This window comes from Onthophagus taurus, chromosome 5 (genome assembly GCF_036711975.1).
Source record: "Onthophagus taurus isolate NC chromosome 5, IU_Otau_3.0, whole genome shotgun sequence".
In the NCBI taxonomy this organism is placed as follows: domain Eukaryota; kingdom Metazoa; phylum Arthropoda; class Insecta; order Coleoptera; family Scarabaeidae; genus Onthophagus; species Onthophagus taurus.
The window spans coordinates 3,159,845-3,176,549 of NC_091970.1; the positions used below are offsets into that span (position 1 = coordinate 3,159,845).

The following is a 16,705-nucleotide window of genomic DNA, read 5'->3' on the forward strand; positions in this document are numbered from 1 at the left end:
TTTTCTTTAAAACCACAAATGGCGCAGTTATTAGCTATATTCCAGACACATGACACACCCTGTATATATGTGTATATATCAGTATATATCTAGTAACTATATCAATTTTTTTTATTAAAATAATCGATTATAAATCATATTCTAAATAAATTTTATCTGAAACAATTTTTGATAAAATTAAATTTTTTTCATCGTACTGTTCACAGCGAAATTTAAGACTTTATAAATTCGATTATTCGAAAAAAATTTTTTAATGAAAGTTGTTACTGGCCCGTTTCTAAATAAGATTTGTTCGAAAAATTTTTTGATTCAAACAATAATTATTAAGATAACCTCAAAAAAATACATTTTATATACAGGGTGTATCTGAATGACGTGCCCAAACTTCAGGGGGTGATTCTTTAGGTAATTTTAAGGGTACTTTCTTATATAAACTATCAGCGATTTCGATTCCCCTGCGGATCTAGGCCCCTTCAAAAATGGCGAAAAATTTTGGTTTATTTTATTTTTCCCGAAAACCATTAACAGCAAGAAAATGAAATTTGGGAAATATGTTTAGCTTATAATAGGGCATGTTTCGAGCCTATTTGTACTTTCAATCTTCCCTTCTAAGTTACTAAACATAACCAATTCAATTTTTGTCTAGATCTTTTTTATGACGATGATAAATACATTGGAAATATTTTATTTAGATAGACGAAAATATTCTAAAACTTTTTTGCCTCTCTGATGTTCTTCGAAAAGTTAATAGTTTCTGAGAAAAAAATTAATTAAGCAAACACTAACTGTTAAGCTGTAGCGTTGTTAATCAAAAGTTGGAAAAAATCTTAGCAGGCTTAGCAATCTTTGTCAGAAATATTTTTGACGTTTAAATGTCAGTGGTTTTCTTACTATTATTATTGTTTTATTTAAAATTTTGAAACGTCGAGTGAACGAGCGTAAATGCTGTAGAACTTTATTCATAAATTAATTTGAAAAACAATAATAATAGTAAGAAAACCACTGACATTTATACGTCAAAAATATTTCTGACAAAGATTGCAAAGCCTACTAAGATTTTTTCATTAAAAATTCATTCCAACTTTTGATCGACAACCCCGTTGTTGAGCGGGCAGTGTTTGCTTTATTATCTTTTTTCTCAAAAATTAGTCGTTTTTGGAAAAATTTTAGAGAGACAAAAAAGTTTTAGGATACTTTCATCTACCTATGTAATTTTTTTTTAATGTAATTACCCTCTGCATAAAAAAATTTTAGCAAAAATTTAAAAGGGGTGGTTACGTTTAGTAGTTTAGAAGGATAGGTTGAAAGTCCAAATAGGGTGATGAAAACGTGACCTACTACCAGTTAAACATAAAAAAATTAAACCAAAATTTTCCGCCATTTTTGGAGGGGTGTAGCTCCTTAGGGGAGCCCAAGTCGCCCATGGTTTATATATCAAAGTACCCTTAAAATTGCCTAAAGAATCACCCCCTGAAGTTTGGGCATGTCATTCAGATACACCCTGTATATAAAAATACAATATATCGTTTAGAAATCGTATTATAAACGAGATTTATTTGAAATATTTTGCGATTATTATAAAAACATATATATTTACCATCAACTTTCAATAAAGCAGTTGCACTTTCTCGAACACCAGCAGTATTCCTAGCAACACATTGATATCTCCCATCATCACTCGGTTTCGTATCGGTTATTGCCAAATTCGAGCCGTCGACGATCCGAAATCGACCATCGGTTTCAATGGTGTGCCCATCCTTCCTCCAGGTTATTTGAGGTTCTGGGGTTCCCCTGGGAGGGCCGCACTCCAACACCACATCCTTTCCGGCCACAACGCGCGTACTTTGCGGTTCGAGCCGGAAGTCTTCTCGAAGCACTAAAATAAAATTTTAATTTTAAGTAAATAATTTTTTCGGTGGGAAAAATCCCAAAGTAGTTTTTCAAAAGGCGAAATGGGGTATATGAAGGGATTTTTTTGGGATTCTCCCGGTTGGGGCGGTTTGTTGTTTATTTACGGGCGGGATTTTCAATTTAAGCGCTCCGCTTTTTTACGTTGAATTCCAGGACCTATTGTGACAGGACTATTGTGCACCGCAAAGAGGATAACGGGCCATTTACCGGGGAATTTGGGGGAAAAGAGGGGAGCAAAGAGGGTTTAGGATAAGGGCCGGTCGTTACGGATATTGAAATATTAACCCGCCGAGTTTACGTTGGATTATAAAAGCGAGAGGCTTTGGTTCTTTGCCAGGGAAGAGTAAATGGGTTGGTTATTGGAGTTGTTTGTTTTCCATAAACGACAAACATTAAAACATCGAAATATTTAGGTTCTTGTTTTTTCTTTTTTTTGTTTCGATTATACTTGAGTTTTCTTTTGATCCACAACGTAATTTTCCGCCTCGGTTTTTAAAGAACACACACAAAGAGAAACCGTGCGAAGAAACACATGTGCGTCTTTCGTTTCAGGAACCACCTGAGTCCAAAGTTTCGCCCCCTTACCCATCGTAAACCCCCAGCGCCCTAAAGATCATCATCATTAACCTCCCCCAACGCAGAAAACCTAAGGACAACCCAAACAGTAAGAAAACCACCTTAATTTTTTCGCGTTTTTGCACTCATAGCTTACAAAGGGGCCAATTATGGAGATCCTCCCGGGTTCGGTAAACAGTCGGGTGTTTTTTTTGAAGGGGTAAATTAAGGGCGGGGGGTAATTAAAGAAAAACCCAGACCGGGTCCATGCTGACTCACAAAGAGTCGAATTTCGAAACTGTACACCGGGGGTTTTAATTGCTGCGTGCCCTTTTGTTATTCCAGCAGCGTGCGGGGATCGGACGAAAGCGTAATCCTCGCATATTAACAATGTCAGAGTACCTTTATGTAGTACCTAATTTAACGGGGATTATGCCGTTCGTTCCAAATGAAAGAAAAATTGCTCCAGCAACAAATCATTGTGTTCATGAGCATCTTATTAAAAATAAACCCCACAAAATTAATTAAAAAAATAAATAAAATAAATAAAGCGTTATTCGTACTCGTTTTAATCAGAATTTATTGCGATTTATTTTACGCCCGAAAAGGACGCTATTTATGTCAGTCCCGTCACGTACCCGTTTTGCTGTTGTTGACAGTCCTATTTTATATAAAACTCAAAAAAGGGGTACTAAATTTCATTAAAATGTACCCTGGAAAATTCAAATTTCATTGTGCTACAATAAAATTAATTGAGACTAAAGTTTTACGTATCGTTAAAACGAGATAATCTCATCAGCTTAAACTGAGTGATTTGTAACGGAATACTCTAGGTATTAGTCCCTATCAACAGATGGCAGCCGACGTTTGATTGATCCCTAGGACAATGAGTTGAGTGGACGACCTATTATACGAACGAAGTGCCTCGTAAACGCATTACGCACATCAAACGTTCGCCATTGTACCAGGCCGTTGCCTTTACACAAACTAGCCGTAACGCGATTAAACCGCGAATCAAATCACGTTTCACTTTGTATAAAAATTCCAATTTGTTGATTAACCCTCTCTCTGTTTTGTATTTTATCCCGATTTTATGTGCAATTAAAAATATATAAACGACGAGTGATGTTAAATTCAAAAATTTGTTGTTAGGTATATTAAGGTAATTATCGAAAATTCGAAACAAAAACGAAATTCATTAACTAAATTGATTGCTGATTTAATTTTAAATCAATTTTTTTGATACAAATAATAATTAATGAGATTATCTCAAAAAATGAATTTTTATATCAGTGTACAGCGCCATCTAGTAACTATATTAAATTTTTTTATTAAAATAATCGATTATAAATCATATTTTAAACAAGTTTTATCTGAAACAATTTTTGATAAAATTGAATTTTCATCGTACTATTCACAGGGAAATTATAGATTCTATGTATAATTTCAATTATTCGAAAAAAATGTTTTAATTAAAATTGTTACTGACTCGATTCTAAATAAGATTTATTCGAAAAATTTTTTAATTCAAACGATAATTATTAAAATAAAATCAAAAAAATGTTATATATATGTATATATATTGGTATACAGCGCCATCTAGTAAACATATCAAATTTTTTTATTAAAATAATCGATTATAAATTGTATTTTAAACAAATTTCATCTGAAACAATTTTTGATAAAATTGAATTTTCTTCGTACTATTCACAGGGAAATTATAGATTCTCTATAATTTCAATTTTTCGAAAAAAATGTTTTAATGAAAATTGTAACTGACTCGATTCTAAATAAGATTTATTCGAAAAATTTTTTAATTCAAACGATAATTATTAAAATAACCTCAAAAAATGTTATATATATGTATAGATATCGGTATACAGCGCCATCTAGTAACCATATCAAAATTTTTTATTAAAATAATCGATAAATTGTATTTTAAACAAATTCTATCTGAAACAATTTTTGATAAAATTGAATTTTCGTCGTACTATTCACAGGGAAATTATAGATTCTATAATTTCAATTTTTCGAAAAAAATGTTTTAATGAAAATTGTTACTGACTCGATTCTAAATAAGATTTATTCGAAAAATTTTTTAATTCAAACGATAATTATTAAAATAACCTCAAAAATATGTTATATATATATGTATATATATCAGTATACAGCGCCATCTAGTAAACATATAAAATTTTTTTATTAAAATAATCGATTATAAATTGTATTTTAAACAAATTCTATCTGAAACAATTTTTGATAAAATTGAATTTTCATCGTACTATTCACAGGGAAATTATAGATTCTCTATAATTTCAATTTTTCGAAAAAAATGTTTTAATGAAAATTGTGACTGACTCGATTCTAAATAAGATTTATTCGAAAAATTTTTTAATTCAAACGATAATTATTAAAATAACCTCAAAAATATGTTATATATATGTATAGATATCGGTATACAGCGCCATCTAGTAACCATATCAAAATTTTTTATTAAAATAATCGATTATAAATTGTATTTTAAACAAATTCTGTCTGAAACAATTTTTGATAAAATTGAATTTTCATCGTACTATTCACAGGGAAATTATAGATTCTATAATTTCAATTTTTCGAAAAAAATGTTTTAATGAAAATTGTTACTGACTCGATTCTAAATAAGATTTATTCGAAAATTTTTTTGATTCAAACGATAATTATTAAAATAACCTCAAAAACATGTTATATATATGTATAGATATCGGTACACAGCGCCATCTAGTAACCATATCAAAATTTTTTATTAAAATAATCGATTATAAATTGTGTTTTAAACAAATTCTATCTGAAACAATTTTTGATAAAATTGAATTTTCATCGTACTATTCACAGGGAAATTATAGATTCTCTATAATTTCAATTTTTCGAAAAAAATGTTTTAATGAAAATTGTGACTGACTCGATTCTAAATAAGATTTATTCGAAAAATTTTTTAATTCAAACAATAATTATTAAGATAACCTCAAAAAATGTTATATATATATGTATACAGGGTGTTTCGGTGACTCGGGGAACAAATTTAACCACATACACTAGAGTGAAAATGACGACGATTCATGTAAAAAAGAATTAGTAAAAGTCTTCAAATTTCAAAGATACAGGCCATCAAACTTAGGAAATTTTAACACATTTTTCCAAATATCTTAAACACTATTTACAGTAGAACGCTGAAATTTGGTACAGTATAATTCAATGTAATGTAAAATCGTTAGGCAATTTATGATTCGGATCGGTCCGCGGGAACAATGCTGTACAGGCTGTTCCTAAAGTTTGTTTGCTCAGAACTTTTTTATTCTATCATAACCCTACATTTATTTTTGCAGTTTCTAATAGTAAATTTTGTTTAGTAACTTTTATTACTCTTAGATATTATTGATAAAAATTACCGTTTTCGTGTTAAATGCAAAAATGTTGGGATCCGATTTCAATAATAGCACTAAAAAAAAGAAATCTAAACTTTTGAACATTTCCTTTAGTATTTCTTATTACTTGTCCTGTTATTTTATGTACTTTTTTTATTATTCCTGTTAGTGTTGTCGTTTTTTTGTTTATTTTTTGTTGATTTTTAATTTATTGTTTTTGGATTCTTTTATTAAACCAACTAAAACAAATTAAAAATGTGATTTAGCTAAATCCACACTTAGACATGTTGCATACATAATAGTTATGACAGCTCAATTCGATTTTCACTTGTCATTGCCAATTCAGATTATTTATTTATTTTTTTTTAGTGTTATTGAATTCGGAGCCTAACATTTTTGCATTTAATACGAAAACGGTGGTTTTTATCAATATTCTCTAAGAGTGATAAAAGTTTCTAAACTAAATTTACTATTAGAAACTGCAAAAATAAATGTAGAGTTATGATGGAATAAAAAAGTTCTGAGCAAACAAACTTTAGGAACAACCTGTATAGCATTGTTCCCGTGTACTGATCCAACTCAAAAATTGCCTAATGATTTTACGTGATATTAGTTTACACTGTACCAAATTTCAACGCTTTACCATAAATAGTGTTTAAAATATTTAGAAAAATGTGTTAAAATTTACTAACTTTAATGGCCTGTATCTTTGCAATTTGAGGACTTTTACTAATTTTCTTTACATTACTCGTCATCATTTTCACTCTAGTACATGTGGTTACATTTATTCCCCGAAACACCCTGTATATATCAGTATACAGCGCCACCTAGTAAACATATAAAATTTTTTTATTAAAATAATCGATTATAAATTGTATTTTAAACAAATTTTATCTGAAACAATTTTTGATCAAATTGAAAATTCATCGTACTATTCACAGGAAAATTATAGATTCTATGTATAATTTCAATTATTCGGAAAAAATGTTTTAATGAAAATTATTACTGACTCGATTCTAAATAAGATTTATTCGAAAAATTTGTTGATTCAAACTATAATTATTAAGATAACCTCAAAAAATGTTATATATATATATGTATATATATCAGTATACAGCGCCATCTAGTAAACATATAAAAATTTTTTATTAAAATAATCGATTATAAATTGTATTTTAAACAAATTTTATCTGAAACAATTTTTGATAAAATTGAATTTTCATTGTACTATTTCTATGTATAATTTCAATTTTTCGAAAAAAATGTTTTAATGAAAATTATTACTGACTCGATTCTAAATAAGATTTATTCGAAAAAATTTTTGATTCAAACTATAATTATTAAGATAACCTCAAAAAATGTTATATATATATGTATACAGGGTGATTCATAAGTAATGGGCCAAATTGTAAATGTACGTTCAGGAGGCCAAAATAATAATATTTTCATTAACAATAATGGGTCTTAGTCTGCTCCTTACTGAGATACAGGATGTTAAAGCGAAAAAAATAAAATAGATTTTTGTTAATAGATCAGCTACTTTTCTACATAATGACTCATAGTTGACTTATAGTTTTTGTAAGGGTAAACAATAATGTGTGAGAGGATTTGAGTTAACTCGTAGATGTCGCCACATGCGCCATATGAATTATGAAACGTCAATGAGCTTTTACGTTTAATGAATAGTTTAAAACATTTTATTGTTAAGTAAACTGATTCATTCTTGTCCTAACATAAATCAAAATGCCGAGACATAATCACTTTTCAAACGAAGAAATGAGAGACATGTTATGCGTTTACGCACAAGAACGTTTTTCTGGGCAAGCAGCATCCAGAAAATATCGTGAAATGTACCCTTACAGAAGGCAGCCAAACCGGAAGATATTTCAAAATATTTATAATCGATTGGGTGAAACAGGTTCATTTCGTCCAAAATATCATACAGGACGTCCTAAGATTATCACTCCGCAGCAAGAAGATGAAATTTTGGTAAGAATTGCGCAAAATTCTGAAATAAGCACTCGTCGATTGTCTGCAGCAACTGGAATAAGCCAACCATCCGTGACTAGAATTTTACACAAGGAAAATTTATATCCCTATCATTTTATACCTGTGCAAAATTTACTTCCAACAGATTATCGAATCAGAGTTCAATTTTGTCAGTGGCTAAAAGGAAAATTGAATAATAATCCAACATTCCTAAATAACATTCTTTTCACGGATGAAGCAACCTTTACCAGACGCGGAGTTTTTAATTGGCGAAATAGTCATGCCTGGGAAACCGAAAACCCTCGTTTAAAAAAAGATAGACATTTCCAGCACGAGTTTAAAATAAATGTGTGGTGCGGTGTAATAGGCAATACATTACTGGGCCCAGTTGAATTACCTCCTAATTTAAATGGAGAGTCATATTTAATTTTTTTAAATAATGACTTAGTCGACCTCTTGGGAGATCTTCCATTACAACTAAGAAGAAATATGTGGTTCATGCAAGACGGTGCTCCTCCACATTTTTCACGTGCTGTGCGCGAACATCTGAATGAAACATTCCCTCACCGTTGGATTGGACGTGGTAGTGAATTTCAGTGGCCACCTCGCAGTCCCGATTTTAATCCACTTGATTTTTATGTGTGGGGTTACATGAAATCAATGGTCTATGCTGAACCTACTATAAATACACGAGACGAGTTATGGAATAGAATTCAAGATGCAGCCAATTCAATACGAAATAATCCTGCTACATTTTTTAAAGTCAGACAATCCTTAACCAAACGGTTAAATGCGTGTATAAATGCTGGTGGTGGTCATGTTGAAAACCTTTTGCAGTAGCTCATAATTAAGCTTAAATTTAATTTAACTTCGCACAACATTAACATGTAGGTTTTGATAACAGTTGTCGTAAGTGGTCTTAGTTCAAGTCTGTTCTAATGTTGTATTTCGTTTTATTAACTGGCGTACAATAAATTGTTTTATTACGTAATTTTTTTATGGTTTCAGTTTAATATTGTTATCAATTATCAATTACGGTTAGGTAAATGTCAACATTCCATGCCTTGCTTGTGTCTTAACAGATTAATGCTACGTCGACCACCGTGAAATGTAGTGTAGTGAATTAGTAAAATTCAAATATCTCGAAAATCGTTAATATTTTCAAGATCAAAGAAGTATAGCTTTTTTCTACAGAAATGATGGGGCTATCCAAATTAAACAAGTATGTTGTAAAATAATGAGCGATAAAAAATTTGTAGCTGATTTCATCTAATTCATATGGCGCATGTGGCGACATCTACGAGTTAACTCAAATCCTCTCACACATTATTGTTTACCCTTACAAAAACTATAAGTCAACTATGAGTCATTATGTAGAAAAGTAGCTGATCTATTAACAAAAATCTATTTTATTTTTTTCGCTTTAACATCCTGTATCTCAGTAAGGAGCAGACTAAGACCCATTATTGTTAATGAAAATATTATTATTTTGGCCTCCTGAACGTACATTTACAATTTGGCCCATTACTTATGAATCACCCTGTATATCAGTATACAGCGCCATCTAGTAAACATATAAATTTTTTTTATTAAAATAATCGATTATAAATTGTATTTTAAACAAATTTTATCTGAAACAATCATTCATCGTACTTTTCACAGGGAAATTATAGATTCTATGTATAATTTCAATTATTTGAAAAAAATGTTTTAATGAAAATTATTACTGACTCGATTCTAAATAAGATTTATTCGAAAAATTTTTTGATTCAAACAATAATTATTAAGATAACCTCAAAAAACTTATATTGTTTTCTAGTTAAAAAGAAAAGAAAGAACGAAATTGTTTGAGACAATAAAAAAAGTTGTTTTAAAACTTTAGGGGAAACACACAATAAAAGAATTTAAACGAATTTCCGAAAGAAAATTCTATTAAGGGACCAGCACATTAAACCTTATTACTATTAAAAGGTCGAAAGAGGAAATTAAAAACAACTTCTATGTAACGGGCGAGAGATGTAGTATAAATATTTAAGACGTTCCCGAGGTCTTATGGCTCTTATAACGTTTCTAAAGTTTCTAGGACGACGGCCTCGAGGACCAGACGTCATTTCACCCCGTATTTGCGCTTTGCTGTTGACACAGGCGCTGCGAAAGGCCAAGCCGACCGCCCCTCCGGATGGCAAACATTTGCACCTTCTTCTAAGTAGGTTACGCGTTTCTTGGCTACGTTTAACGAGCTCACCCACACTTTCACCCACTTAGAAAAATAATGCAAACAGGATGTAATAAGGAAATAAATTAATAATGTTTCTGGGAATATAAATATCTTTGTAAATGTGGCACAGATGTCGTCGTAGCCGGTAAAACAAGGAAATTCGCCTTTTATAATCCCTAGGTTTTGGGGAATTAACCCTCCAGTTATTATTCAACAGGAAACGGGGGGTTACCTGACCTATCTTTTCCCTGAAACTTTAATATGATGTTGGAAAACGGTTGGGTATTAAAAATTCAACATAGGATGTTGAGGGGCTGCGTTTCAGTGCGACATGATTTATTAATCATGAAAATACAAATAAATTTATTTGATAAACTTTGTTTTATAAACATTCAAAAAAAGCCATGAATTTTTTATCGATAACCGTTATGCAAAGTACCAATTTCTCGGTTCATCCGCCAGGTGTCGCAACTCGGATGTCGTCATTTCTGGGCGGAGGAAAAACGGTTCGCTTTTCCTTCATTTCACGCCTGCTTTCCCGTCAGACGTCATTAGGAGACGAACGTGGAGCGCATTTTGCGTTCACTCCAGGGACCTCTTTATGTAAAGAAGATCCCCTCGAATGGGAAAAGAAAATAGGCCGGAAACGAGCTTTTGTTTGATTACTTAATTTTTCCGGAGAAACATTTTCGGATCTTTGTGGTGTTCAATTGGCTGGAAAAGTGGTCTGTGTTACGATTTCATGCTCTAACGCTTACCGGACAAGAATATAAATTTGTTTTAAATTTTTTAACTTGAAAAAACCTGTATATACAGGATGTTCTTTTCTCTGCTAAAATTACATTTAAAATGGATGTATTATACATCAATGGATTCAGAAAAACAATATATGCAACAATTTGAAAAACAAATGCTAATCATAGTATTTATAAAACCATTTCATTTGATACCTGGGTCATGAAAATCGGAATGTAAATAAGAGTTACAGGTTGGGGCGTTTTTTGTGTGACACCCTGTATAAAATTTTTTGAGGTTATCTTAATAATTATTGTTCGAATCAAAAAATTTTTCGAATAAATCATATTTACAAACGAGTTAGTAACAACTTTCATTAAAATAGTTTTTTCGAATAATTGAAATTATACATAGAATCTATAATTTCCCTGTGAATAGTACATGAAAATTCAACTTTATCAAAAATTGTTTCATATAAAATTTGTTTAAAATACAATTTATAATCGATTGTTTTAACAAAAAAAATTGATATGTTTACTAGATGGCGCTGTATACTGATATATATACATATATATAATGATTTTTGAGGTTATCTTAATAATTATTGTTCGAATCAAAAGAATTTTCGAATAAATCTTATTTAGAATCGAGTCAGTAACAACTTTCATTAAAACATTTTTTTCGAAAAATAGAAATTATAGCGAATCTATAATTTCCCTGTGAATAGTACGATGAAATTCAATTTTATCAAAAATTGTTTCAGACAAAATTTGTTTAAAGTACAATTTATAATCGATTATTTTAATAAAAAAATTTGATATGTTAACTAGATGGCGCTGTATACTGATATATATACATATATATACAGATTTTTGAGGTTATCTTAATAATTATTGTTTGAATCAAAAATTTTTTCGAATAAATCTTATTTAGAATCGAGTCAGTAACAACTTTCATTAAAACATTTTTTTTGAAAAATTGAAATTAACCTATGCATCCCATTTAAAAGAAACAATGTTGGTTGCCATAGCAACGAAACAAAGAACAATGTAAACAAGCAAGTATAGTCAAAAAATGCGGCACAATTAATAAAGAATTTTTTATTTCAAACATTTCTCTTTAAAACCACAAATGACGGAGTTATTGGCCGTACTCCAGACATTTGACACACCCTGTATATGCGTATATATAAATAATTTTTGAGGTTATCTTAATAATTATTGTTCGAATCCAAAATTTTTTCGAATAAATTTTATTTAGAATCGAGTCCGTAACAACTTTCATTAAAACATTTTTTTCGAAAAATAGAAATTATAGCGAATCTATAATTTCCCTGTGAATAGTACGATGAAATTCAATTTTATCAAAAATTGTTTCAGACAAAATTTGTTTAAAATACAATTTATAATCGATTATTTTAATAAAAAAATTTGATATGTTAACTAGATGGCGCTGTATACTGATATATATACATATATATAAAGATTTTTGAGGTTATCTTAATAATTATTGTTTGAATCAAAAAATTTTTCGAATAAATCTTATTTAGAATCAGTCAGTAACAACTTTCATTAAAACATTTTTTTTTTAAATTGAAATTAACCTATGCATCTCATTTAAAAAAAAACAATGTTGGTTGCCATAGCAACGAAACAAAGAACAATGTAAACAAGCAAGTATAGTTAAAAAATGCGGCACAATTAATAAAGAATGTTTTATTTCAAACATTTCTCTTTAAAACCACAAATGGCGGTGTTATTGGCTGTACTCCAGACATTTGACACACCCTGTATGTGCGTATATATAAATAATTTTTGAGGTTATCTTAATAATTATTGTTCGAATCAAAAAATTTGTCGAATAAATTTTATTTAGAATCGAGTCCGTAACAACTTTCATTAAAACATTTTTTTCGAACAATCGAAATTATAGAATTTAAGATTTCCCTGTGAATAGTACGATGAATATTCAATTTTATCAAAAATTGTTTCAGATAAAATTTGTTTAAAATACAATTTATAATCGATTATTTTAATAAATACCTGGTCTTTGTTATGTTTTCATGTTTGAAAGTTCGTAAAGAATTTTTTAACCTCGAAAACCACTCATATTATTAAATTCACCCTCTTCTCAAGACATCGTGAGACATCGTCTCTTATTATTGAGGGTCGCGAAGACATAAATTTCGAATATCGTCCCGGAATTATTATTAAAGTTACCCTGATATACGGTCCTCAGTTATTTGGAAATATATCACGAGGTTTCGGGTTGGTGCAGCAGCGATTTTCAGTTTAAAATTGAAAGAGTGTTCGGGAATTATTTCTCGTTTTTGTGGAAGAAAATGTGTCGCCCGGAAAACTCTCCGGGGCGATTTATAAAACGCCGAGAAAAAAGCGACGTCGAAAAAGTTCCGTGATTTCGCGATGGGTCCGGGCCATAAGTGGAAGCTTTTGACCCTTGCCTTATCCGAAATAAATCAAACCCAACGTTTGGGAGACAAGAAAAAACTTGACAAACGATATTAACCCAGAAAAATCTTGAAATTCGTTTCCTTTTTCTTGGTTGATATAAATTAATGCAGAAAATTACATGCAAGTTGATTCAAAACGTTGAAAGTTATTTTAATACACGTCCTATTCTCAAGGGTCTCATAAAATGTGCGACATACGCCCATCGTAAAGTGGCGGCGATTCGAGGGAAGTCGCATCCTTATCGGTATTTATGCAAAACCCGGAATATGGTTTAAGATCCCAGAAGTGAAATTTGCATAAAGCAGCCCTCGGCAAACCGAACTTTACAAACAGCGACTCCGACAACTAGAAGTCTTACGGCTTTGGCGTCGTCGTCGAGACGCCACTAAAACTACTAAAATTGTAAATCTCGATGACTTTCACAAAGCTGGAAAACTACAACTCCCCTTTCGCGATAAATAAATAATACACGATTAAAACATCCATTCGGAGAGTGACTAATATTGGCCGCACGTTGATTTACGATCGTTTTACGGTTTAATCGGCGAGCATAAATATGGTGTGAGTGCGTTTTCGAATGTGATTCACAACCGTCGGTTTCGTTGTTTATGTTCGCTATTTAAAACAAAAACCCATTTGATGTTGAACGAGAAAAATATTCCGAATCAGCGATGTTCTCCTTTTAACTCCAATAAAAACTATTAAGCGTCATTTTAAATTGGAAGTTACCGTTGTAGTCGACCGTATAGAGACTATTAGCAATTATACCCGGGGATGATTTCCGGCCCGAATTCGCACCCAATACCCATTAGGATAGAAGGGATATATTCCAAATAAAAATTAATGCCCCCCAGTACTCGAACCACCCTCCAATTCAGGGTGTAAAATCCAACTGGACGCCCCGCGACAATCGGAAATTGAGAATCAATCACCTATTTTCATTTCCTTTGTCCCCTATATAAAAAAAACTCCCCAAAAATAAACCAGGAAAAAGTGAAAAACTAAAAAAAGTCAATTAAAAAACTATAAATAAAAAAATCCATTCCCTTAGGGTTATTTATGATGGTGCAATATAGTTGAGATTGAGGGACGATTACCAATTACCGGGCGAATCTAATGCAATTTTAAATAAATTATAGCGCCGACGTTATTTCGTCCCACCTCGTGGCTCCCGTTTTGTGGGATGTTGGAAGTGCCAAGTACGGGGACGAATTTCCCAAAATCGATCCCTGAATAATTCACAATTAATTCCGCAGCGTCGGGGCGAGTAACTCGATTATGCTCAAAGACACACGTGCTGCTTCTGAACGAGGGAATCGCTCGCAAACAACCCACTTAGTAAGCTCGACTTGCCGTAATAACTTAACGCAACAGAATATAACCCACAATAATCAACCTAATTGAGTGTCTCTAAAGAAATTCTCAATTTCATGTCATCATCGTTACATATCCGTACAAAATTGCTAAAAAGCTAATTTAGATTTCTCTGTGAATAGTATGTAAAGTGAAATTTCATTTTACAAATTGGATCAACAAATTTTTCGAATAAATCTTATTTAGAATCGAGCCAGTAACAACTTTCATAAAAACAATTTTTTATCTAGCCGCCATTTTGGCTCGAAAGTCAAGCGGGAAATTTAAAACTACGCCGTTCTGTTGATAAAATTACGCCAAATTTCCTTTCTTCTATTTTCTCGTGTTACTCTGAAGAGTCGAAAGTCCATCTTACTGCTATTGTTGCAACTAAAAAGCATTATTTTTAGAAATAAGTAATAACATGCACTGACAAGCTGTCAAACCGCCATTTTGGCTCGAATGTTTCGAATATACAGGCTTCATGAACCGTGGTACTTTGATAATCTAGGGACTTTAATACAAAAAATAATATTTTTGACACGACCTTTCTAGGTATAATAACATCGAAATTATCTTTTTTTTTGCAAAATACAAGATGGCCGAAACAAAATACTAATATCATGATTATCTTCTGCCATGATATTTTGGTTCAAATTCGATGTCCGATTAGGCTATCTGGGAAACTATAAGTGTTAGAAAAAAGTAGGCTACATGTCATGATCTCGTTTTTCGAGAAACCAAAAACCTCAAAGCGCTACTATCGTCTTTTGTTTTTCCCCTAAAGGCCAAAATTGAAAATATCGTAATGCCTTAGTTCTGCCATCACATTTTGTTTCATGATATTGGTTCCGGTCATAATACTTAGTTTCAAAGTATGATATTTTGCTTCTGTTCAAGACATCGATTTTTATATAACATTTTGCTTTTGCTTATGATGTTTTACTTCTATCTTAGATACTTTCTTCAACAAACATGCTTAATGTATGCGATGATTTTCATCTGCCATATTACTTAGGTTCGGTTGGATTCGGCATAATGAGCAGCATTACGCCTTGTTTCTACTATCCGTGCAAAAAGTCAAGGCCCCTCACATTAGAAATCGATATCTTCGTAACCGCTCGATGGAAAAAATTGCTGTAAAGTTTATTGTAATCAGTGAACATTTCTGCGTATCACATGTTAATTTGGAAATTTTCGGGTCCGCGGTTTTACTTTTATCGCGAGTTAAGTGAAAAAACTTTGTCTACTTTGCGATTTTTTCTCTTCAAAACTATTTGACGAAAAAATTTCAAATTTGAACTGGTGGTAAACCGATGTGTTCTTAATGTGGGGCATATTTTATTTTTCCGATATTCCATATAGTTTCGCGGAAAATCGCGGTTTAGTAGGATATGGTTATTTCGAAAACGACCTGGCGAATTTCAACGCGGTTTTTACCAAAATATATCAAATAATACGGATTTTCGGATTCCGTTATCAGTTTTTCAAAAATAAGGCTCCCTAATTTTTTAAGAGCGATTTAATGGAATTACAAATTAAAGAGAAACAGAAATTAGCTATGCGGGGAGAGGAAGGTTCCGTCCAATCGGAACAGATGGTGCGTCCCAGACAGTACGTCGCGCCTTTATCTTGCCTACATAAAGAAATAAGGCGCGACGTCCTGTCTAGGATGCACCATCTGTTCCGATTGGCCGGAACCCTCGTCACCCCGCAGAGCCTATTTCTGTTTCTTTTTAATATGTAATTCCATTATATCGCTCTTAAAAAAATAGAGAGCCTTAATTTTGAAAAACTGATAACGGAATCCGACAACCAACATTTTTTGACATATTTTGGTCAAATCCGCGAAGAAATCCACCCAACCGTTTTCGACATAACGGCGTCTTACTAAACCGCGATTTTCCGCGAAAATGTATGAAATATCGAAAAAATAAAACATGCCACTCATTGAGAACACATCAGACTACCACCTGTTCAAAATAAAAATTTTTTCGTACGATAGTTTTCGAGAAAAAAAATCGCAAAGTTGATAAAGTTGCCAATTGTGTAAAAAATCGGGTACATTTTTC

The 16,705-nt window shown here is 31.6% G+C and overlaps 1 protein-coding gene across 2 annotated transcripts in view; it reads right to left on the reverse strand.

Moving 5' to 3' along the window:
- LOC111426130 (roundabout homolog 1-like) overlaps positions 1-16,705 on the reverse strand; it is an 89,659-nt gene that overhangs the window by 11,604 nt on the left and 61,350 nt on the right. For both annotated transcript variants that reach the window (XM_023060505.2, XM_071196155.1), the window contains one exon: positions 1,598-1,876. In XM_023060505.2, coding sequence (XP_022916273.1) covers positions 1,598-1,876 — 279 coding nt within the window. The remainder of the gene's footprint in view (positions 1-1,597; positions 1,877-16,705) is intronic.